The sequence below is a fragment of the Scyliorhinus canicula genome, chromosome 2 (genome assembly GCF_902713615.1).
Source record: "Scyliorhinus canicula chromosome 2, sScyCan1.1, whole genome shotgun sequence".
NCBI lineage: Eukaryota > Metazoa > Chordata > Chondrichthyes > Carcharhiniformes > Scyliorhinidae > Scyliorhinus > Scyliorhinus canicula.
The window spans coordinates 266,647,903-266,663,727 of record NC_052147.1 but is presented as its reverse complement, the minus strand read 5'-3'; the positions used below and the strand labels follow the sequence as shown (position 1 = coordinate 266,663,727).

General features: G+C 49.0%; 1 protein-coding gene across 7 annotated transcripts in view; it reads left to right on the top strand.

Annotated features, from left to right (window-relative positions):
* The window catches only part of ptpn4a (protein tyrosine phosphatase non-receptor type 4a), a 428,771-nt gene that overhangs the window by 211,356 nt on the left and 201,590 nt on the right, over positions 1–15,825 (top strand). For all 7 annotated transcript variants that reach the window (XM_038790048.1, XM_038790047.1, XM_038790049.1 and 4 more), the window contains one exon: positions 1,034–1,122. In XM_038790048.1, the coding sequence (XP_038645976.1) occupies positions 1,034–1,122 (89 nt within the window). The remainder of the gene's footprint in view (positions 1–1,033; positions 1,123–15,825) is intronic.

The window sequence follows — 15,825 nt, the reverse complement described above, 5'->3', positions numbered from 1 at the left end:
AAAAACTAATTGGGTGATCATAAAGTTCTGTTTAGCAATGGTGAGTTTTTGTGCTGACTTGAGTGGTCTGGAAGACGGCCAATATCAATTCCAGCCAAGGTTTTATTTGGTAGTTCCTGTTTCCAGACTATATGTATTTTTCTTCTGTCATCCAGTCCCCAGTACTACGCATAAAACTTCTTCAGAGCTGAACATGATTGATTGTATAAGTGTGCCTTACTTCCATTTCCTATACAAGTGACTGACACCACCTTCAGATGGTACCCCACATAGTGTCATCATTCAGTATAGGGCTTCTTTATGCAGGTAATGATTCTTGGTTTTGAGCATTACATCGTCTGGGTTAGTCCTGTTGTTTCTAAGCAGCAAGTTGGTTTCTGTGAAGGGTCTGGAACAATAACTTGAGAGTAATCAGGTAATAGATATGGACTTCATTCTGGTTCCTCTGTCTTGCATGCAAATTCAGCATTGGTTATGACAACATCTCACAAGATGCAGCATGTTGCAGCAAGCATCCTGAGCAGGGACAAAGCTGGCAAGTTTTGAGATTCCATGCAACTTAATTTCAATATTGAACCTTTACCTTGTGAGGAAAGAGAATTAGGTAGCCTTCCCCATCAGCAATTAACACTTTGGTTACAATATGATGCCAAATGTTCCCATCCACTTATTTTTAAAGAAACAAAATGATTTAAGTTTCCACAGGCTGTAAACGCCATGATGATTGTGAAATATGTAGTGTTGCACATTAACTGAAGTATAGTACATTTGGAACTTTTAGTCGTTTGATGGTACAAAACTTGATTCTTGCTGAAAATAAGAGACATTGCATCTTTTTTTTCCAGCAACTTTTCAAACTTTGCTTTAGTTCAATCACTGTTTACAGTTTTGCTAATCCTGAGATTTTACAAATATGTGGTGAAAGATAATCCATTTCCAGTAAAGGACTTAAAGGCAAGATCTGTAGATATATGCCTTCAATCTTTATGATCAATTATACGCAGTTTGACATGAAACTTTCTCTTTCTTTTAGGATCAAAGCAACACAGAAATTATGATTGGTGTGCTGTCAAGTGGGATTGTAATTTACAAGAGCAGGGTACGAATTAACTACTTTCCATGGTAAGAGCTTTCTGCTTTTCTGAGAGCATCTTAAAACCTGTTCCCTGTCCAAACTTTTGATCACCTTTCCTAATCTATCTTTCTTTGGCTGACATGCAGTTTTCATTATGATTCCCTGACTCACCTTGGGATATTATTCTGCATTAAGTGCTTTACATAAACAAAAGTTACTGATTTAAAAGTTTTTTTACAATATAAATATACTTCATTTAAATTGTTCCGTTGCTGTAACCAGAGTCAATATATTATTTTTAAACCATATTTCAAAATGCAATAAAATTTCAGTAAGTGCATTATGATAGCATTGCTCTACTGCTCTACGAGACAATCATGGCTGAAGAAAGCTAATCCTGATACATGTACAGGAAACGCTCAAGTTTCCCCTGGCAGCATTAGTTATCATTAATTCCATGGTTTTTCTCCAGTGTTTTATCTGGGAGTCTATTCTAAATATTGAAACAACTATTTGCTGATACCGGTCCTAAATTTACATTTTACTTTACTATTTTAAACCTATCTACTTTCTTCTATTTCCAATTTAATTTAAACAAAATTAGTGGAGAGATGGTGGTGTCACTGGTGGTGTCCAGTATCGTCACTGGACTAGTGATCCAGTGTAATCTCTGGGGACCCAGGTTCGACCCCACCATGGCAGATGGTGAAATTTGAACTCTATAGAAAAAAACACCTGTGGTTAAAAGTCTAATGATGACCATTGTCAATTGTCATTAATGACGTTTGAGAGAAGGAAATCTGGCATCTTATCAGGTCTGGCCTACATGTGACTCCAGATCCACTGCAATGACATTGACTCTTCAAAAATGCAAGCTAAGGGACTTCCGGTTGCGGCTATGCGGAGCTAAGCCGCACGTTCGGCAGCTCCCGCTATTTAGGGACTTTTGGGCCGTTTCGAGGGCCCCAAATGGAGCTGTTTCTACGCATCCCAGTGGGGGAAAGTGCCTGGAAGAACTTTCCCCACACTATATGGTGCTCACCTGGAGTGGGAAGAAGAAAAAGGCTGCAGTAACTCCCCCAAAAAAACGGGGGAAGAAAAACAAAATGGCGGCCGGCACTCCTGCTATTTAGGGACTTTTGGGCCGTTTTGAGGGCCCCAAACGGCGCTGTTTCTACGCATCCTGGTGGGGGAAGGTGCCTGGAAGAACTTGCCCCACATTATCTGGTGAAAAAGGCTGCAGTAACGCCCCCAAAAAAACGGGAGAAAAAAAACAAAATGGCTGGCCGGCGCTCCCGCTATTTAAGGACTTTTGGGCCGTTTTGCGGGCCCCAAACAGTGCTGTTGCTACGTATCCCAGTGGGGGAAGGTGCCTGGAAGAACTTGCCCCACACTATATGGTGAAAAAGGCTGCAGAAACGCCCCCAAAAAAACGGGGGAAGAAAAACAAAATGGCGGCCGGCGCAACACCCGAGGACTGGTGGAAGTGGGCGCAAGAGCAACAGGCCTCGCTCCTACGTTGTTTTGCTGAGCTGAAGGCTGAGCTGCTGGACTCCATGAATGCAACTACGACCAAGCTGCTTGGAGCTGGAGGGGTCGGATCTCCCGGCGTATGTGACCACGATGTTGAGCTCGTTGATGGGAGCGGGGTCCTTCCATTTGCCCCTGGAGCTCGAGGGAGCGCACAGAGTGATGGCCAGGAGGTCCAAGGCAGGTGAGCCCCCGAGGGCGGTGCTGGTGCGGTTCCACCGATTCAGTAACCGGGAGTGTGTGCTGCGCTGGGCCAAGAAAGAGAGGAGCAGTAAATGGGAGAATTCGGTAGTGAGGATCTACCAGGACTGGAGTGCGGAAGTGGCTAAGCGGCGGGACGGGTTCAACCGGACGAAGGCGGTGCTTCATGCTAAGCAGGTCAGGTTTGGAATGCTGCAGCCTGCGCGCCTGTGGGTGACATACAAGGACCGGCACCATTACTTCGAGTTCCCGGAGGAGGTGTGGGCCTTTGTACAGGCGGAGAAGCTGGACTTGAACTAGGGCCTGGGAACATACTTTGGCCGGCGTTGTTTCCGCTGTGGCTGTTTTGTTCCAACTGTTTCAACTTTTTCAACTTCGACATGTGTGTTATGTATGCTGGTTTTCTTTTTGCTCTGTTTACGGGTGGGTTTGTCTGTTGGGTATGGTTGTGGGGTAGGTGGGGAGTGTTGGGGGTTTGTGTTCTATATGTTCTCTTCTGTACGGGGCTGGGGATTGAGGGGAAACTGGATTTTGGGGAACCGCGTCAGAAGGGTGGGGTGTAGCAGTGTGAAAGCGCGGGCTTTCCTCTGGTCTCCCACGCTGCGGGGCAGGGGGGTGGAGCTTGCGATGGGGGCGGGGCCTCTACGGGTCTTTTTTCCCGCGCTGCAGCAATGCCAAGGAGGTGTGGCAAGAGGGGGATGACCCCAAGCCGGGAGGGGATAGGTTTTGGCGGGAGCTGCCGGGGTCAGCAGAAGTCAGCTGACTCACGGAAGTACCATGGAGGGTGCGTCGCGGCTAGGAGGGGTCCTAGCCTGGGGGGAGGAGGGTGGGGGGGGATACCGGGTTGCTGCTGGAACGACTAGGAAGGAGCCGATGGGGGCCGGGGGGGAAGAGGAGAGGCGCTATCGCCATGGGGAACGGGTCGAGCGGGGTGTGCTGGCCTGGGGCGAACATCTGCCAAGCTATGACTAGTCAGCAGGGGAGGGGGGCGGGTTGCCCTCTGATCCCGCTGATTACCTGGAACGTGAGGGGGCTGAACGGGCCGGTTAAGAGAACCAGGGTGGTCTCCCATCTAAGGGGGTTGAAGGCGGACGTGGCTATGCTCCAGGAGACCCACCTGAAGGTTGCGGACCAGGTCCGTCTGAGGAAGGGGTGGGTGGGGCAGGTTTATCATTCAGGATTGGACGCGAAGAACCGGGGGGTGGCGATTCTAGTGGGGAAGAGGGTGGCGTTTGAGGCGGCTGAGGTGGTGTCGGACAAGGAGGGCAGATATATCATGGTGAGGGGTAGGCTGCAGGGAGAGAAGGTGGTGCTGGTGAACGTATATGCCCCGAATTGGGATGATGCTGGCTTCATGAGGCGATTGTTGGGCCGCATCCCGGACCTGGAGGCAGGGGGCCTGATCATGGGGGGAGACTTTAACACAGTGCTGGATCCCACACTGGACCGGTCCAATTCAAGGACGGGTAGGAGACCGGCGGCGGCCAAAGTGCTGAGGGGATACATGGACCAGATGGGAGGGGTGGATCCCTGGAGCTTTGGGAGACCGAGAGCGCGGGAGTATTCCTTTTTCTCTCACGTCCATAGGGTTTATTCCCAGATAGACTTTTTTGTCCTGAGCAGGGGATTGATCCCGAGGGTGCAGGATGTCGAGTATTCGGCCATGGCGATTTCGGACCATGCCCCGCACTGGATTGATCTGGAGATGGGGGAGGTGCGGGACCAGCGCCCGCTCTGGCGCCTGGATGTGGGGATGCTGGCGGAGGAGGAGGTGTGTAAGAGGGTTCAGAGAAGCATTGAGGGGTATCTGGATACCAATGATACGGGGGAGGTCCAGGTGGGGATGGTCTGGGAGGCTCTGAAAGCAGCGATCCGGGGGGAGCTGAACTCCATCCGGGCCCACAGGGAAAGGAGGGAGAGGAAGGAGAGGGAGAGACTGGTGGGAGAGCTTCTGGAGGTGGACAGGAGATATGCGGAGGCACCGGAGGAAGGGTTGCTGGGAGAACGGCGCAGGTTGCAGGCTAATTTTGACTTGTTGACCACCAGAAAGGCAGAGACACAGTGGAGGAGGGCGCAGGGCGCGGTATAGGAGTATGGAGAGAAGGCGAGCAGGATGTTGGCGCATCAGCTCCGTAGGCGAGATGCGGCTAGGGAAATTGGGGGAGTGAAGGATGGGGGTGGAAATGTAGTGCAGAAGGGGACAGAAGTAAACGGGGTCTTTAGGGACTTTTACGAGGGATTGTACTGGTCGGAACCTCCGAGGGGGAGAGAGGGGATGGAGAGCTTCATGAACAGGCTATGTTTCCCAAGGGTTCAAGAGAGGCTGGTTGAGGGGCTGGGGGCGCCGATAGAGTTGGAGGAACTAGTCAGGGGGATCGGGCAAATGCAGTCAGGTAAGGCCCCGGGGCCGGACGGGTTCCCGGCAGAATTTTACAAAAAATATGCGGACCTGGTGGGTCCCCTGCTGGTGCGAACTTTCAATGAGGCGTGGGAGGGGGGGGCTTTGCCCCCGATGATGTCGCGGGCACTGATCTCTTTGATCCTAAAACGGGATAAGGACCCCTTGCAGTGCGGATCATATAGGCCTATCTCACTCCTTAACGTAGACGCTAAGTTGCTGGCGAAGATCCTGGCTACCAGGATAGAGGATTGTGTGCCAGAGGTAATTCATGAAGATCAGACAGGGTTTGTCAAGGGGCGGCAGCTCAACACGAATGTGCGGAGACTGCTCAATGTCATCATGATGCCGGCAGTGGAGGGGGAGGCGGAGATAGTGGTGGCGCTGGATGCAGAGAAGGCGTTTGATAGAGTTGAGTAGGGGTACCTGTGGGAGGTGCTGGAGAGGTTTGGATTTGGGGAGGGATTCATCAAATGGGTGAGGCTGCTTTACGCGGCGCCGATGGCGAGTGTAGTCACAAATGGAAGGAGATCGGAGTATTTTAGGCTTTATCGTGGGACCAGGCAGGGGTGTCCCCTGTCCCCCCTGCTCTTTGCACTGGCGATTGAACCGCTGGCCATGGCGTTGAGGGAGTCAGGGAAGTGGAGGGGTCTGGTGCGGGGGGGGGAGGAGCACCGGGTATCGCTGTATGCAGGACGACCTGCTGTTATATGTGGCGGACCCAGAGGGGGGAATGCCGGGGGTGATGGAACTGTTAGCGGAATTTGGGGGCTTCTCGGGCTATAAGCTGAACTTAGGAAAGAGCGAGGTATTTGTAGTGCACCCGGGAGATCAGGAGGAGGGAATTGGGAGGCTCCCCTTCAGGAGGGCAGTGAAGAGTTTCAGGTACCTGGGGGTGCAGGTGGCCAGGAGTTGGGGGGCTCTTCATAAGCTTAACTTCACCAGACTAGTGGAACAGATGGAGGAGGAATTTAAAAGGTGGGACATGGTGCCGCTATCGCCGGCGGGCAGAGTGCAATCCGTCAAAATGACGGTTCTCCCGAGGTTCTTGTTCCTCTTCCAGTGCTTGCCCATCTTTATCCCTAGGGCCTTTTTTAAAAGGGTGACCAGCAGCATCATGGGATTTGTTTGGGCGCATGGCACCCCGAGGGTGAAGAGGGTCTTCTTGGAGCGGAGTAGGGATGGGGGGGGGGGGCTGGCGTTGCCCAACCTCTCGGGGTACTACTGGGCGGCCAATGTGTCGATGGTGCGCAAGTGGGTGATGGAGGGGGAGGGGGCAGCATGGAAAACGGATGGAGAGAGCGTCCTGTGGGGATACAAGCCTGGGGGCCCTGGTAACGGGGCCGTGGCCGCTCCCTCCCACGAGGTATACCACGAGTCCGGTGGCGGCGGCTACCCTCAAGATTTGGGGGCAGTGGAGGCAACATAGGGGAGAAGTGGGGGGTTCGATGGAGGCTCCGTTAAGGGGGAACCATAGGTTCGTCCCGGGGAACATGGATGGGGGATTTCGGGGATGGTATAGAGCGGGCATTAGACAGCTGAAGGACCTGTTTATCGACGGAAGGTTTGTGAGCCTGGGGGAGTTGGAGGAGAAATTTGGGCTCCCGCCGGGAAACATGTTTAGATATCTGCAGGTAAAGGCATTTGCTAGACGGCAGGTGGAGGGATTCCCTGCGCTCCACGCGAAGGGGGTGAGTGACAGGGTGCTCTCGGGGGTCTGGGTCGGGGAGGGGAAGATATCCGATATCTACAAGCTTATGCAGGAGGTGGAAGAGGAGTCAGTAGAGGAGCTGAAAACGAAGTGGGAGGGGGAACTGGGGGAACAGATCGAAGACGGGACATGGGCTGATGCCCTGGAGAGGGTAAATTCTTCCTCCTCGTGTGCGCGGCTTAGCCTCATCCAATTCAAGGTGCTGCATAGGGCCCACATGACTGGGACGAGGATGAGTAGGTTCTTTGGGGGTGAAGATAGGTGTGTCAGGTGCTCGGGGAGTCCAGCGAACCATGCCCATATGTTCTGGGCATGCCCGGCATTGGAGGAGTTCTGGAAGGGGGTGGCGAGGACGGTGTCAAGGGTGGTGGGATCCAGGGTCAAGCCAGGATGGGGACTCGCGATCTTTGGGGTTGGGGTAGAGCCGGGAGTGCAGGAGGCGAAAGAGGCCGGTGTGCTGGCCTTTGCGTCCCTAGTAGCCCGGCGGAGGATTTTGCTACAGTGGAAGGACGCGAGGCCCCCAAGCGTGGAGACCTGGATCAATGACATGGCGGGCTTCATTAAGCTTGAGAAGGTTAAATTCTCCCTGAGAGGATCGGTGCAAGGGTTCTTTAAACGGTGGCAACCTTTCCTCGACTTTCTGGCTCAACGATAGGGTACTGGGACAGTAGCAGCAGCAACCCGGGGGGGTGGGGGGGGGGGGGGCGTTGATTATGTTGGCTGATTTTATTTAAATTTGATTTATCTAATTTTAATTTATGGTTAAGTTCTCTTGTTTGGGGGGGGGGTGGGGGGAGTGTGATACATGTGATGTTACGGTATGGGGGGAATTGTGGGTGTTATGGGGCTGTTAGTTGCATATTACTGCTTTTTGCTATACTTGTTATATTTTTATATTTTCTGTAAAAAATTCCAATAAAAATTATTTTTTAAAAAAATGCAAGCTAAGGGTAATTAGGGATGGGCAACAAATTCTGGCCGAGCAAGTCCAATGAATAAAAAAATGCATTTTGCCTTTTTTTTTTGACACCCCATTTCCATGCAGCAGGAGGAGAGAGTGCTAATTGAGCAAATAGAAACCCTACAGAAAGGAAAGGAGAGCTGACTTTTGAATTGTTTGGATGCTCCATTTGTCTTCAGTCTTTCCTTAACTTTGGCCTCAAGCACTTCTAGTGCTCTGCATTTCCTCTACAACTTGAATTTCTCCTTCGTTTCTCTGCAACCAAAGCTGGACACTATTTTAAAGATATCTCAAAGTTGTTGTCTTATGCTCCTGTAGACTGCCTTGGGGCAATTTGTTATGTTAACACTGCTATATAAGCTTCCGGTGGCAGCATGTACAGAGCAGTCGCCCACGAGGTGGCTCCTTCCGGATCATTTAATTTTGGCTCCTTTTTTTTTTAAATTTAGAATATCCAATTCATTTTTTCCAATTAAGGGGCAATTTAACATGGCCAATTCACCTAACCTGCACATCTTTGGGTTGTGGGGGTGAAACCCACGCAGACACGGGGAGAATGTGCAAACTCCTCACAGACAGTGACCCAGGGCCGGGATTCGAACCCGGGTCCTCAGCGCCGTAGGCAGCAATGCTAACCACTGTGCCACCGTGCCGCCCCGATTTTGGCCCCTTTTGCCCAGTTTTATGGGGCTGGTTTGGGAGAAAACTTTATTAGTTTGAAGTGATAAGGTTCCTACTTAAAGGAATGCCTAAAAAGTACAAGATCAGGCGGCACGCAAGGAAAGAATTATCATCAGACTCTGAAGCCCATTGAATTTTGTCTGCTGAGAAAATGGCGGAGGCTCCTGCTATGACTTTGGTCACTCCACTGATGGCCAAGATGCTCACAGACATGTTGGCAGTGGGACTTGCGATGTTATAGCAGGATATCTGAGGACATCAACAGAGCAATCAAAGGAGCCCTGACCCTAATTCATCTGGCCTTGGCAAAAACAGACCAGGTGGTAAAGGTGCAAGGTGCTGTAATGCAAGGTGTGGAGGTGGCCCTCCCTCGGCAGAGTAACCAGATTTCCTCCCTGGAAGCGGAGATGGTATGGATGGCCGGGGATAATAAGGCACTGAGAGCTAAGGTGCATGATCTGGAGAACCGCTCCAGAAGGCAGAACTTAAGAATCGTAGGATTGCTGGAGGGTCAGGAAGGCCTGAATCCAACGGAGTAGATGCTTGGAAAGGTGGAATGACATCTCCTCCCGAGCTGGATTGGGCCCATAGATCGCTCAGCCAAAAGTCCTATTCTGGTGAACCACCTTGGGTGATCATCGTGCGGTTCCATGGCTGCCAGGAGAAGGAGAAAGTTCTGCGATAGGTAAAGGGTTATCGGTACTATAAATGGGAGGGCCATGCCATTAGGCTTTACCAAGATGTGAGAGTGGAAGTGGCTAAGAGGCGTGCGGCATTCAACAAGGCCAAGGCCGTGTTGTACAGGAACAATTCTGGATTGGTATACTTTGTATGCCTCCGAGTGACTTACAACCCGAAAGGCCACTATTTTGAAGTGCCGGAGGAGGCAGATGTGTTTGTGAAGAAGCAGTTGGGATAGGGCCAACTGTAAATTGTATTTTTATGAGATCTCTGTTTGTTTGGGGAGAGGGCATGTGATTTTTGGAATTTCTTACGGGCATTTTGGAGTTAGTATTTGTATTTTTCCTGTTTGCTTATGGGATAGGTATTGGGTTTTATTTTTTGACTATTAAAGTTGGACGTGGCTGGAGGGTTGATTGGTGATATGGTTATTTGTTCTGTTTTTACTCTGTGCGGGGCTGTCCTGCTAGTTGTAGAGTTGGCTAACTGGAACAGAGTTGGGGAGGGGGGGGGGGGGGGGGGGGGTGCTAGCTGCAACTCATTACATTGGGGAAGTTTTGATGATGAGCTTAGGATTTTTGTTTTGTGTGGGGGAAGAGAGGAGGCTGGGGGGACCTTTGATCGCCTTCTGCTGTTTACTGGTTTATTTGGGTGGGGGGGTGGGTTAGTTCTCTGATGGTAACTACAACCTTTTTTGTTCTGATGGGAGGTTTGGTGGCCATCTTGGGTGGGCCCTGTGTCGGCACACTCTGTAGTTGCTGGGTTTCCCCACATGGTAGGAATGCCTGATTCTGGATCGGGGATAGATGGCCTCCTGTCTGGCTAGTCACCTGGAGCGTAAGGGGGTTGACCGGCCCAGTAAAAAGATCCAGGAAGTATATCAGTTGCGTAAGGGGAATAGGTTTAGGTATCTGCAGGTGAGGACTTTGTGAGGAAAGAGGTGCCGCCCTTCCCAAGATTGCCACCTCCAGTGTTACAAGCTAAGCTGTTGTCTGTCTGAAGTTGACATTGGGGAGGGGAGAGTGGCAGACATTTGTGGAGAGGGAGGTTGCTTTACTGCAGGAGGTTGTGTGCAAATGGGAGGAGGGGGGGGGGGGGGGGGAGACAGAAGAGTTGAGGACTGGGCTGTGGAAGGAAGTCTGCAGAGGGTGGTCATGTGTGAGAACAAAGGAAAGTACAACACAGGAACAGGCCCTTCGGCCCTCCAAGCCCGTGCCGACCATGCTGCCCGACTAAACTACAATCTTCTACACTTCCTGGGTCCGTATCCCTCTATTCCCATCCTATTCATGTGTTTGTCAAGGTGCCCCTTAAATGTCACTATCGTCCCTGCTTCCATCACCTCCTCCGGCAGCGAGTTCCAGGCACCCACTACCCTCTGTGTAAACAAAATAAATTTTAAAACTTGCCTCGTACATCTACTCTAAACCTTGCCCCTTGCACCTTAAACCTATGCCCCCTAGTAATTGACCCCTCTACCCTGGGGAAAAGCCTTTGATGATCCACTATCTATGCCCCTCATAATTTTGTAGACCTCTATCAGGTCGCCCCTCAACCTCCGTCGTTCCAGTGAGAACAAACCGAGTTTATTCAACCGCTCCTTATAGCTAATGCCCTCCATACCAAGCAACATCCTGGTAAGTCTCTTCTGCACCCTCTCTAAAGCCTCCACATCCTTCATTACAGATTTTTAAGGTAAAGATAGATAGTTTTTTGAAGAATAAAGGGATTAAGGGTTATGGTGTTCGGGCCGGAAAGTGGAGCTGAGTCCACAAAAGATCAGCCATGATCTAATTGAATGGCGGAGCAGGCTCGAGGGGCCAGATGGCCTACTCCTGCTCCTAGTTCTTATGTTCTTATGTATCCTTCTGGTAGTGTGGCGACCAGAATTGAACACTATACTCCCAAGTGTGGCCTAACTAAGGTTCTATACAGCTGCAACATGACTTGCCAATTCTTATACTCAATGCCCCGGCCAATGAAGGCAAGCATGCCGTATGCCTTCTTGACTACCTTCTCCACCTGTGTTGCCCCTTTCAGTGACCTGTGGACTTGTACACCTAGATCTCTCTGACTTTCAATACTCTTGAGGGTTCTACCATTCACTGTATATTGCCTACCTGCATTAAACCTTCCAAAATGCATTACCTCACATTTGTCCGGATTAAACTCCACATGCCATCTCTCGGCCAAAGTCTCCAAACGATCTAAATCCTGCTGTATCCTCTGACAGTCCTCATCGCTATCCGCAACTTCACCTACCTTTGTGTCGCCTGCAAACTTACTAATCAGACCAGTTACATTTTCCTCCAAATCATTTATATATACTCAGAACAGCAAAGGTCCCAGCACTGATCCTGGCGGAACACCACTAGTCACAGCCCTCTAATTAGAAAAGCACCCTTCCATTGCTGCTACTCTGCCTTCTATGACCTAGCCAGTTCTGTATCCACCTTGCCAGCTCACCCCGATTCCTTGTGACTTCACCATTTGTACCAGTCTACCATGAGGGACCTTGTCAAAGGCCTTACTGAAGTCCATATAGACAACATCCACTGTCCCACCTGCATCAATCATCTTTGTGACCTCTTTGAAAAACTCTATCAAGTTAGTGAGACAAGACCTCCCCTTCACAAAACTATGCTGCCTCTCACTAATGAGGCTAGGTTAAGCGTCATCCAGTTTAAGGTGTGCGATCCTTAGATTATTTTTGATATAAGTAGTGGTGTTGCATAAGAAATAAAACAATTGCATAGTGGGCATAGTTACAATGTGAAATTCTCTTAACAGTTGCTAAACCAGAGACCATTCTTTATTTTGAAATAGTTGTGTAAAGACAAAAAGGAACGGTTTTTAAAAAAGAGTTTTAAAAAAAGTATGGGATTAAAGCTGGTAACTTGTGCAAACTAAATGGAGCACACTACCTTTTTCTGTGCTGTAATGTTCTACAATTAAAATGCAGTATTGGGTTTAGAATTATAATGCAAAATGCAACATCAGTTGCTGCTACCTATTTTGTCAAATGCCTTTTTAACTTGTCAGTAAACTAAATAGATGTGCAAGCTGCACCATGGAGATAAAGGAATCTTCCACCCTTCCTCCACCGCAATTGAGATGATTCACCGTTTTCCTTACCATTGCTCTTCCAGCAGAAATTTTATTTTTATTTCCAAGTAGTTGTTTTGACAAATCTTTTTGCCTTGACTCCATTAACTTGGGCAAAAGGTTCAACACCTATATGCATTATGTTTAATTCAAAATACTGGCCTTTCACTCATTCAACAGTCTTCCAGTGTCACAATTATCGAGTAGGCATTTGACTTTCTTCATGTTTCTAGCAAAACTTGTGCCGCCCTCCCCATCCCATCACTGCATCTAACATCCTCTGCTACTTTACTTGCAAGGACATGCCAAGTATTAATCATTGTGAAGTGCTTCTTGACTCCCTGGCATTCCTCAAAAATTTGCGTGTTTGCTGGTCTGTCCCTATATTGCCCTGTGCAGATGTATTTATTTTGAAGTATTTCTTTATTTACCACTAGCTTCTCTCGCGTTAGGATCATCATGGCTAGGATTGCATGACTTTCTAACCTTTACTCATAACCAATCTTTATACAGTAAAAAATGTCTTCTGGCTGTTGTATCCCATTCCAGGGCTAACTTCCTTAGTGGCCAGAACGCAATGCAGTACTCAAAATTAACCTGCTTAGAGCAACTTCAACAGAAGATTTTGATTCTACTGGTGCAGTGTTCTAGCTTGGGATTCTGGTTGCTTTGTTGATTGCTCATCAGTGGCAAAATGATACAGCAAACAAGATCATTTGGCCCATTGTGCCTGTGGCAATTCTCTGAAGGAGCTATCCACCTAATTCCACTCACCTGCCTTGCCTTGCATTTTTTCCTCTGAAACATTTATCCGATTTCCTCTTGAAAGTTACTATTGAATCTGTTTCAACCAGCCTTTCAAGCAATCAATGATAAAGTTCCAATCTGGTTATTCCTGTAGGTTTCATATAAGACAAATGTTGCAGTTATGATTCACAGTCAATGGTTTACATCAGAGGTATTTTTGTAATTGTATCAAATTAAGTGGGCAATAAATTTCTCGGGGAATTCCCATGAATTGTTAATCTCTTCCAGTCTTTTTTGCATAACGCCCAATTCCTCCCAAATAGCTGTATAATGTTTATGTACATCAATGGGTTGCCACCTTGCTGTGTTGGGAGGTTTGAGCGCTACGTTGATCCCGAGACCAATGTCGTTTGGTGTTTTAACTCCCGGCAGGGTGACCCATGGCGGAAAGGTCAGTAGGAAGGCACCTGACAAAGTGCAATCGAAAGTCTTCAACGAAGGATCAGGGTAAAAGTACTCGTGTGATATCAGCAGCTGCACTTGATGGATGAAGATTGCAGCAGTTGAAAGATCCCCAGTTGTTCACGTTCCCTGGACATTGAGACTGGATCTTTCTTCTGTCAAGTATCGTGTGTCTTCTGATGTTCAATGGCATCCCAATGTTGGAAGACAGCTTGCACAAGACTCCTACCTCGAGGGAAGCCAACACCACACCCACCGACCCAAAACGCCCTACGGCCATTGGCGAGAGGTGACTGAGACAGGACCATGAACCTGGAAGTCCCTAGTTTGGAGCGGCCTGTGGACGGTGCAGTTTGAAAAGTTATTTCAAGTAGGAACAGGGGAATAGGAACAGGATAGTGTTTCAGCAGCTTCCTTCACGACTGAGCACCCCTCTTCAGGATCCATTCTGCTCATCTGCTCACCCCACATGGGGAAAGGGCTCAAAAAGGTGCCCGAAAAATAACCTGTTGTCTCCAACCTGGCTGGAAAACCACATTCAGTGGGCTCATCTACCTGCAGTCAGAAAAACAAAGGTAGACTCAATCTTGGCACCTGGGATGTGCAAATCTTTATGGATAACATGCCGAAAAATCAACCGGAATGGAGATCTGCCCTTGTTGCCTGTGAATTCAGCTACTTAAACATGAGTTGCTACCCTGCAAGGGACCGAAGGGCAGCAGAAGGAAGAAGGTGATGGTTACACATTCTTCTGGAGAGGAAAACCTGAGGACCAGCTCACAATGCATGGAATCTGATATGCTGTCAAGAACGAACATGTCACCCGTCTCTCTGAGCTCCCTATTGGCATCAACGAAAACTTCATGACCCTACAATTTGCCAAAAACCAGGCAACGGCTGAGTGCCAAGAACAGTTGAGTCCAAAAAAGGCTTCTACTTCACCATGGGCACCATACTGTCCAACATTCCTAAGGAGGATAAGATTATCCTCCTTGGGGACGAGCCCCAGGGTCAGAAAGGACCACCGACTCTGGAAAGTAACCATCGGAAAGGAACGAGTTGTAAACTGGGTCCAACTGGAGTCAGCGTGTCACCACTAACACACTTCTGTTCAAGACTTCCTGGAGACATCCACGATCAAAGCACATGATCGACTTTTTCACTGTCCGATCCCATGATCAAATGGATGCCCTCATCAACAAAATGATGAGCAGTCCACTTGACCCATGTACAGATCACCGGTTCTTCTGCCCTCTTATGTCCAACAAATTCCACAACAAGCAGCGGAACATGAAGAAACAGTTCAGAAAATAGATCCATATTAAATGGCCTCAAGAGCCAAGCGTGCGAGTGAGCTTTCAACAATGTCTTTCAAAATCTCCAATGCGGGTGTCACATTATACGAGTGCGGGAATAGCTGCTTTTCCATGGGGTCTGCCACCACTCCTTGATTGCACAATTGGGGTTTATCGCCCTAATTCTTAAGTTAACATTTGCTGTTGCGCCCATGGTAGATATGTCGAAAAACGTCAGAAAACCGTCAATTTAAAAAGGGTCAGTTAGATTCAGTAGGGGTGGAGCCACACTTTCAATATGGCAGCTTGATCCTCAGGAGGTCTCAACTCTGTACGCTCCGAGGTTCTCTTGGAAGTGGTGAGAATGATGACTCCCAGGTGTTATCCGAGTGTGTTGATCCAAAACCTGTGTGCTCATGAGCCCAAGTTGCAAAGCACCATTAAGAGGCTTGAAATTAAAGGAAAAATAAAAATTGCTTATTGTCACAAGTAGGCTTCAAACGAAGTTACTGTGAAAAGCCCCTAGTCGCCACATTCTGGCGCCTATTCGGGAAGGCTGGTACGGGAATTGAACCGTGCTGCTGGCCTGCCTTGGTCTGCTTTCAAAGCCAGCGATTTAGCCGTGTGCTAAACCAGCCCCTGATGATATGGAGCAGAGAATCCTGTATCTGGAACATGATGCTTCCTCTGCAGAGGCAAGAATTCAGCCCCTAGAAAACTGGTTGCGTGGCATGTCAGAGAACCTGGAGGCCTTGGAGAACCGAGGTCGGAGAAAGAATAGCCGAATTGTCTGCCAGACGGTGTGGAGGGTTAAACCTCTGTTAAGTTCTTGGGGTACTGTCTGCGATGTTTTCTCGAGCTGGATGCGAAGGCTAGTCATTTCAAATTAGAAATGTTGCGTCGTATCCCATTCTTGAGGCCAAGGGATAGTTTTCATTCCAGGCTCCTAATTACTCTCTTCCGCTACCTTAAAAGCCG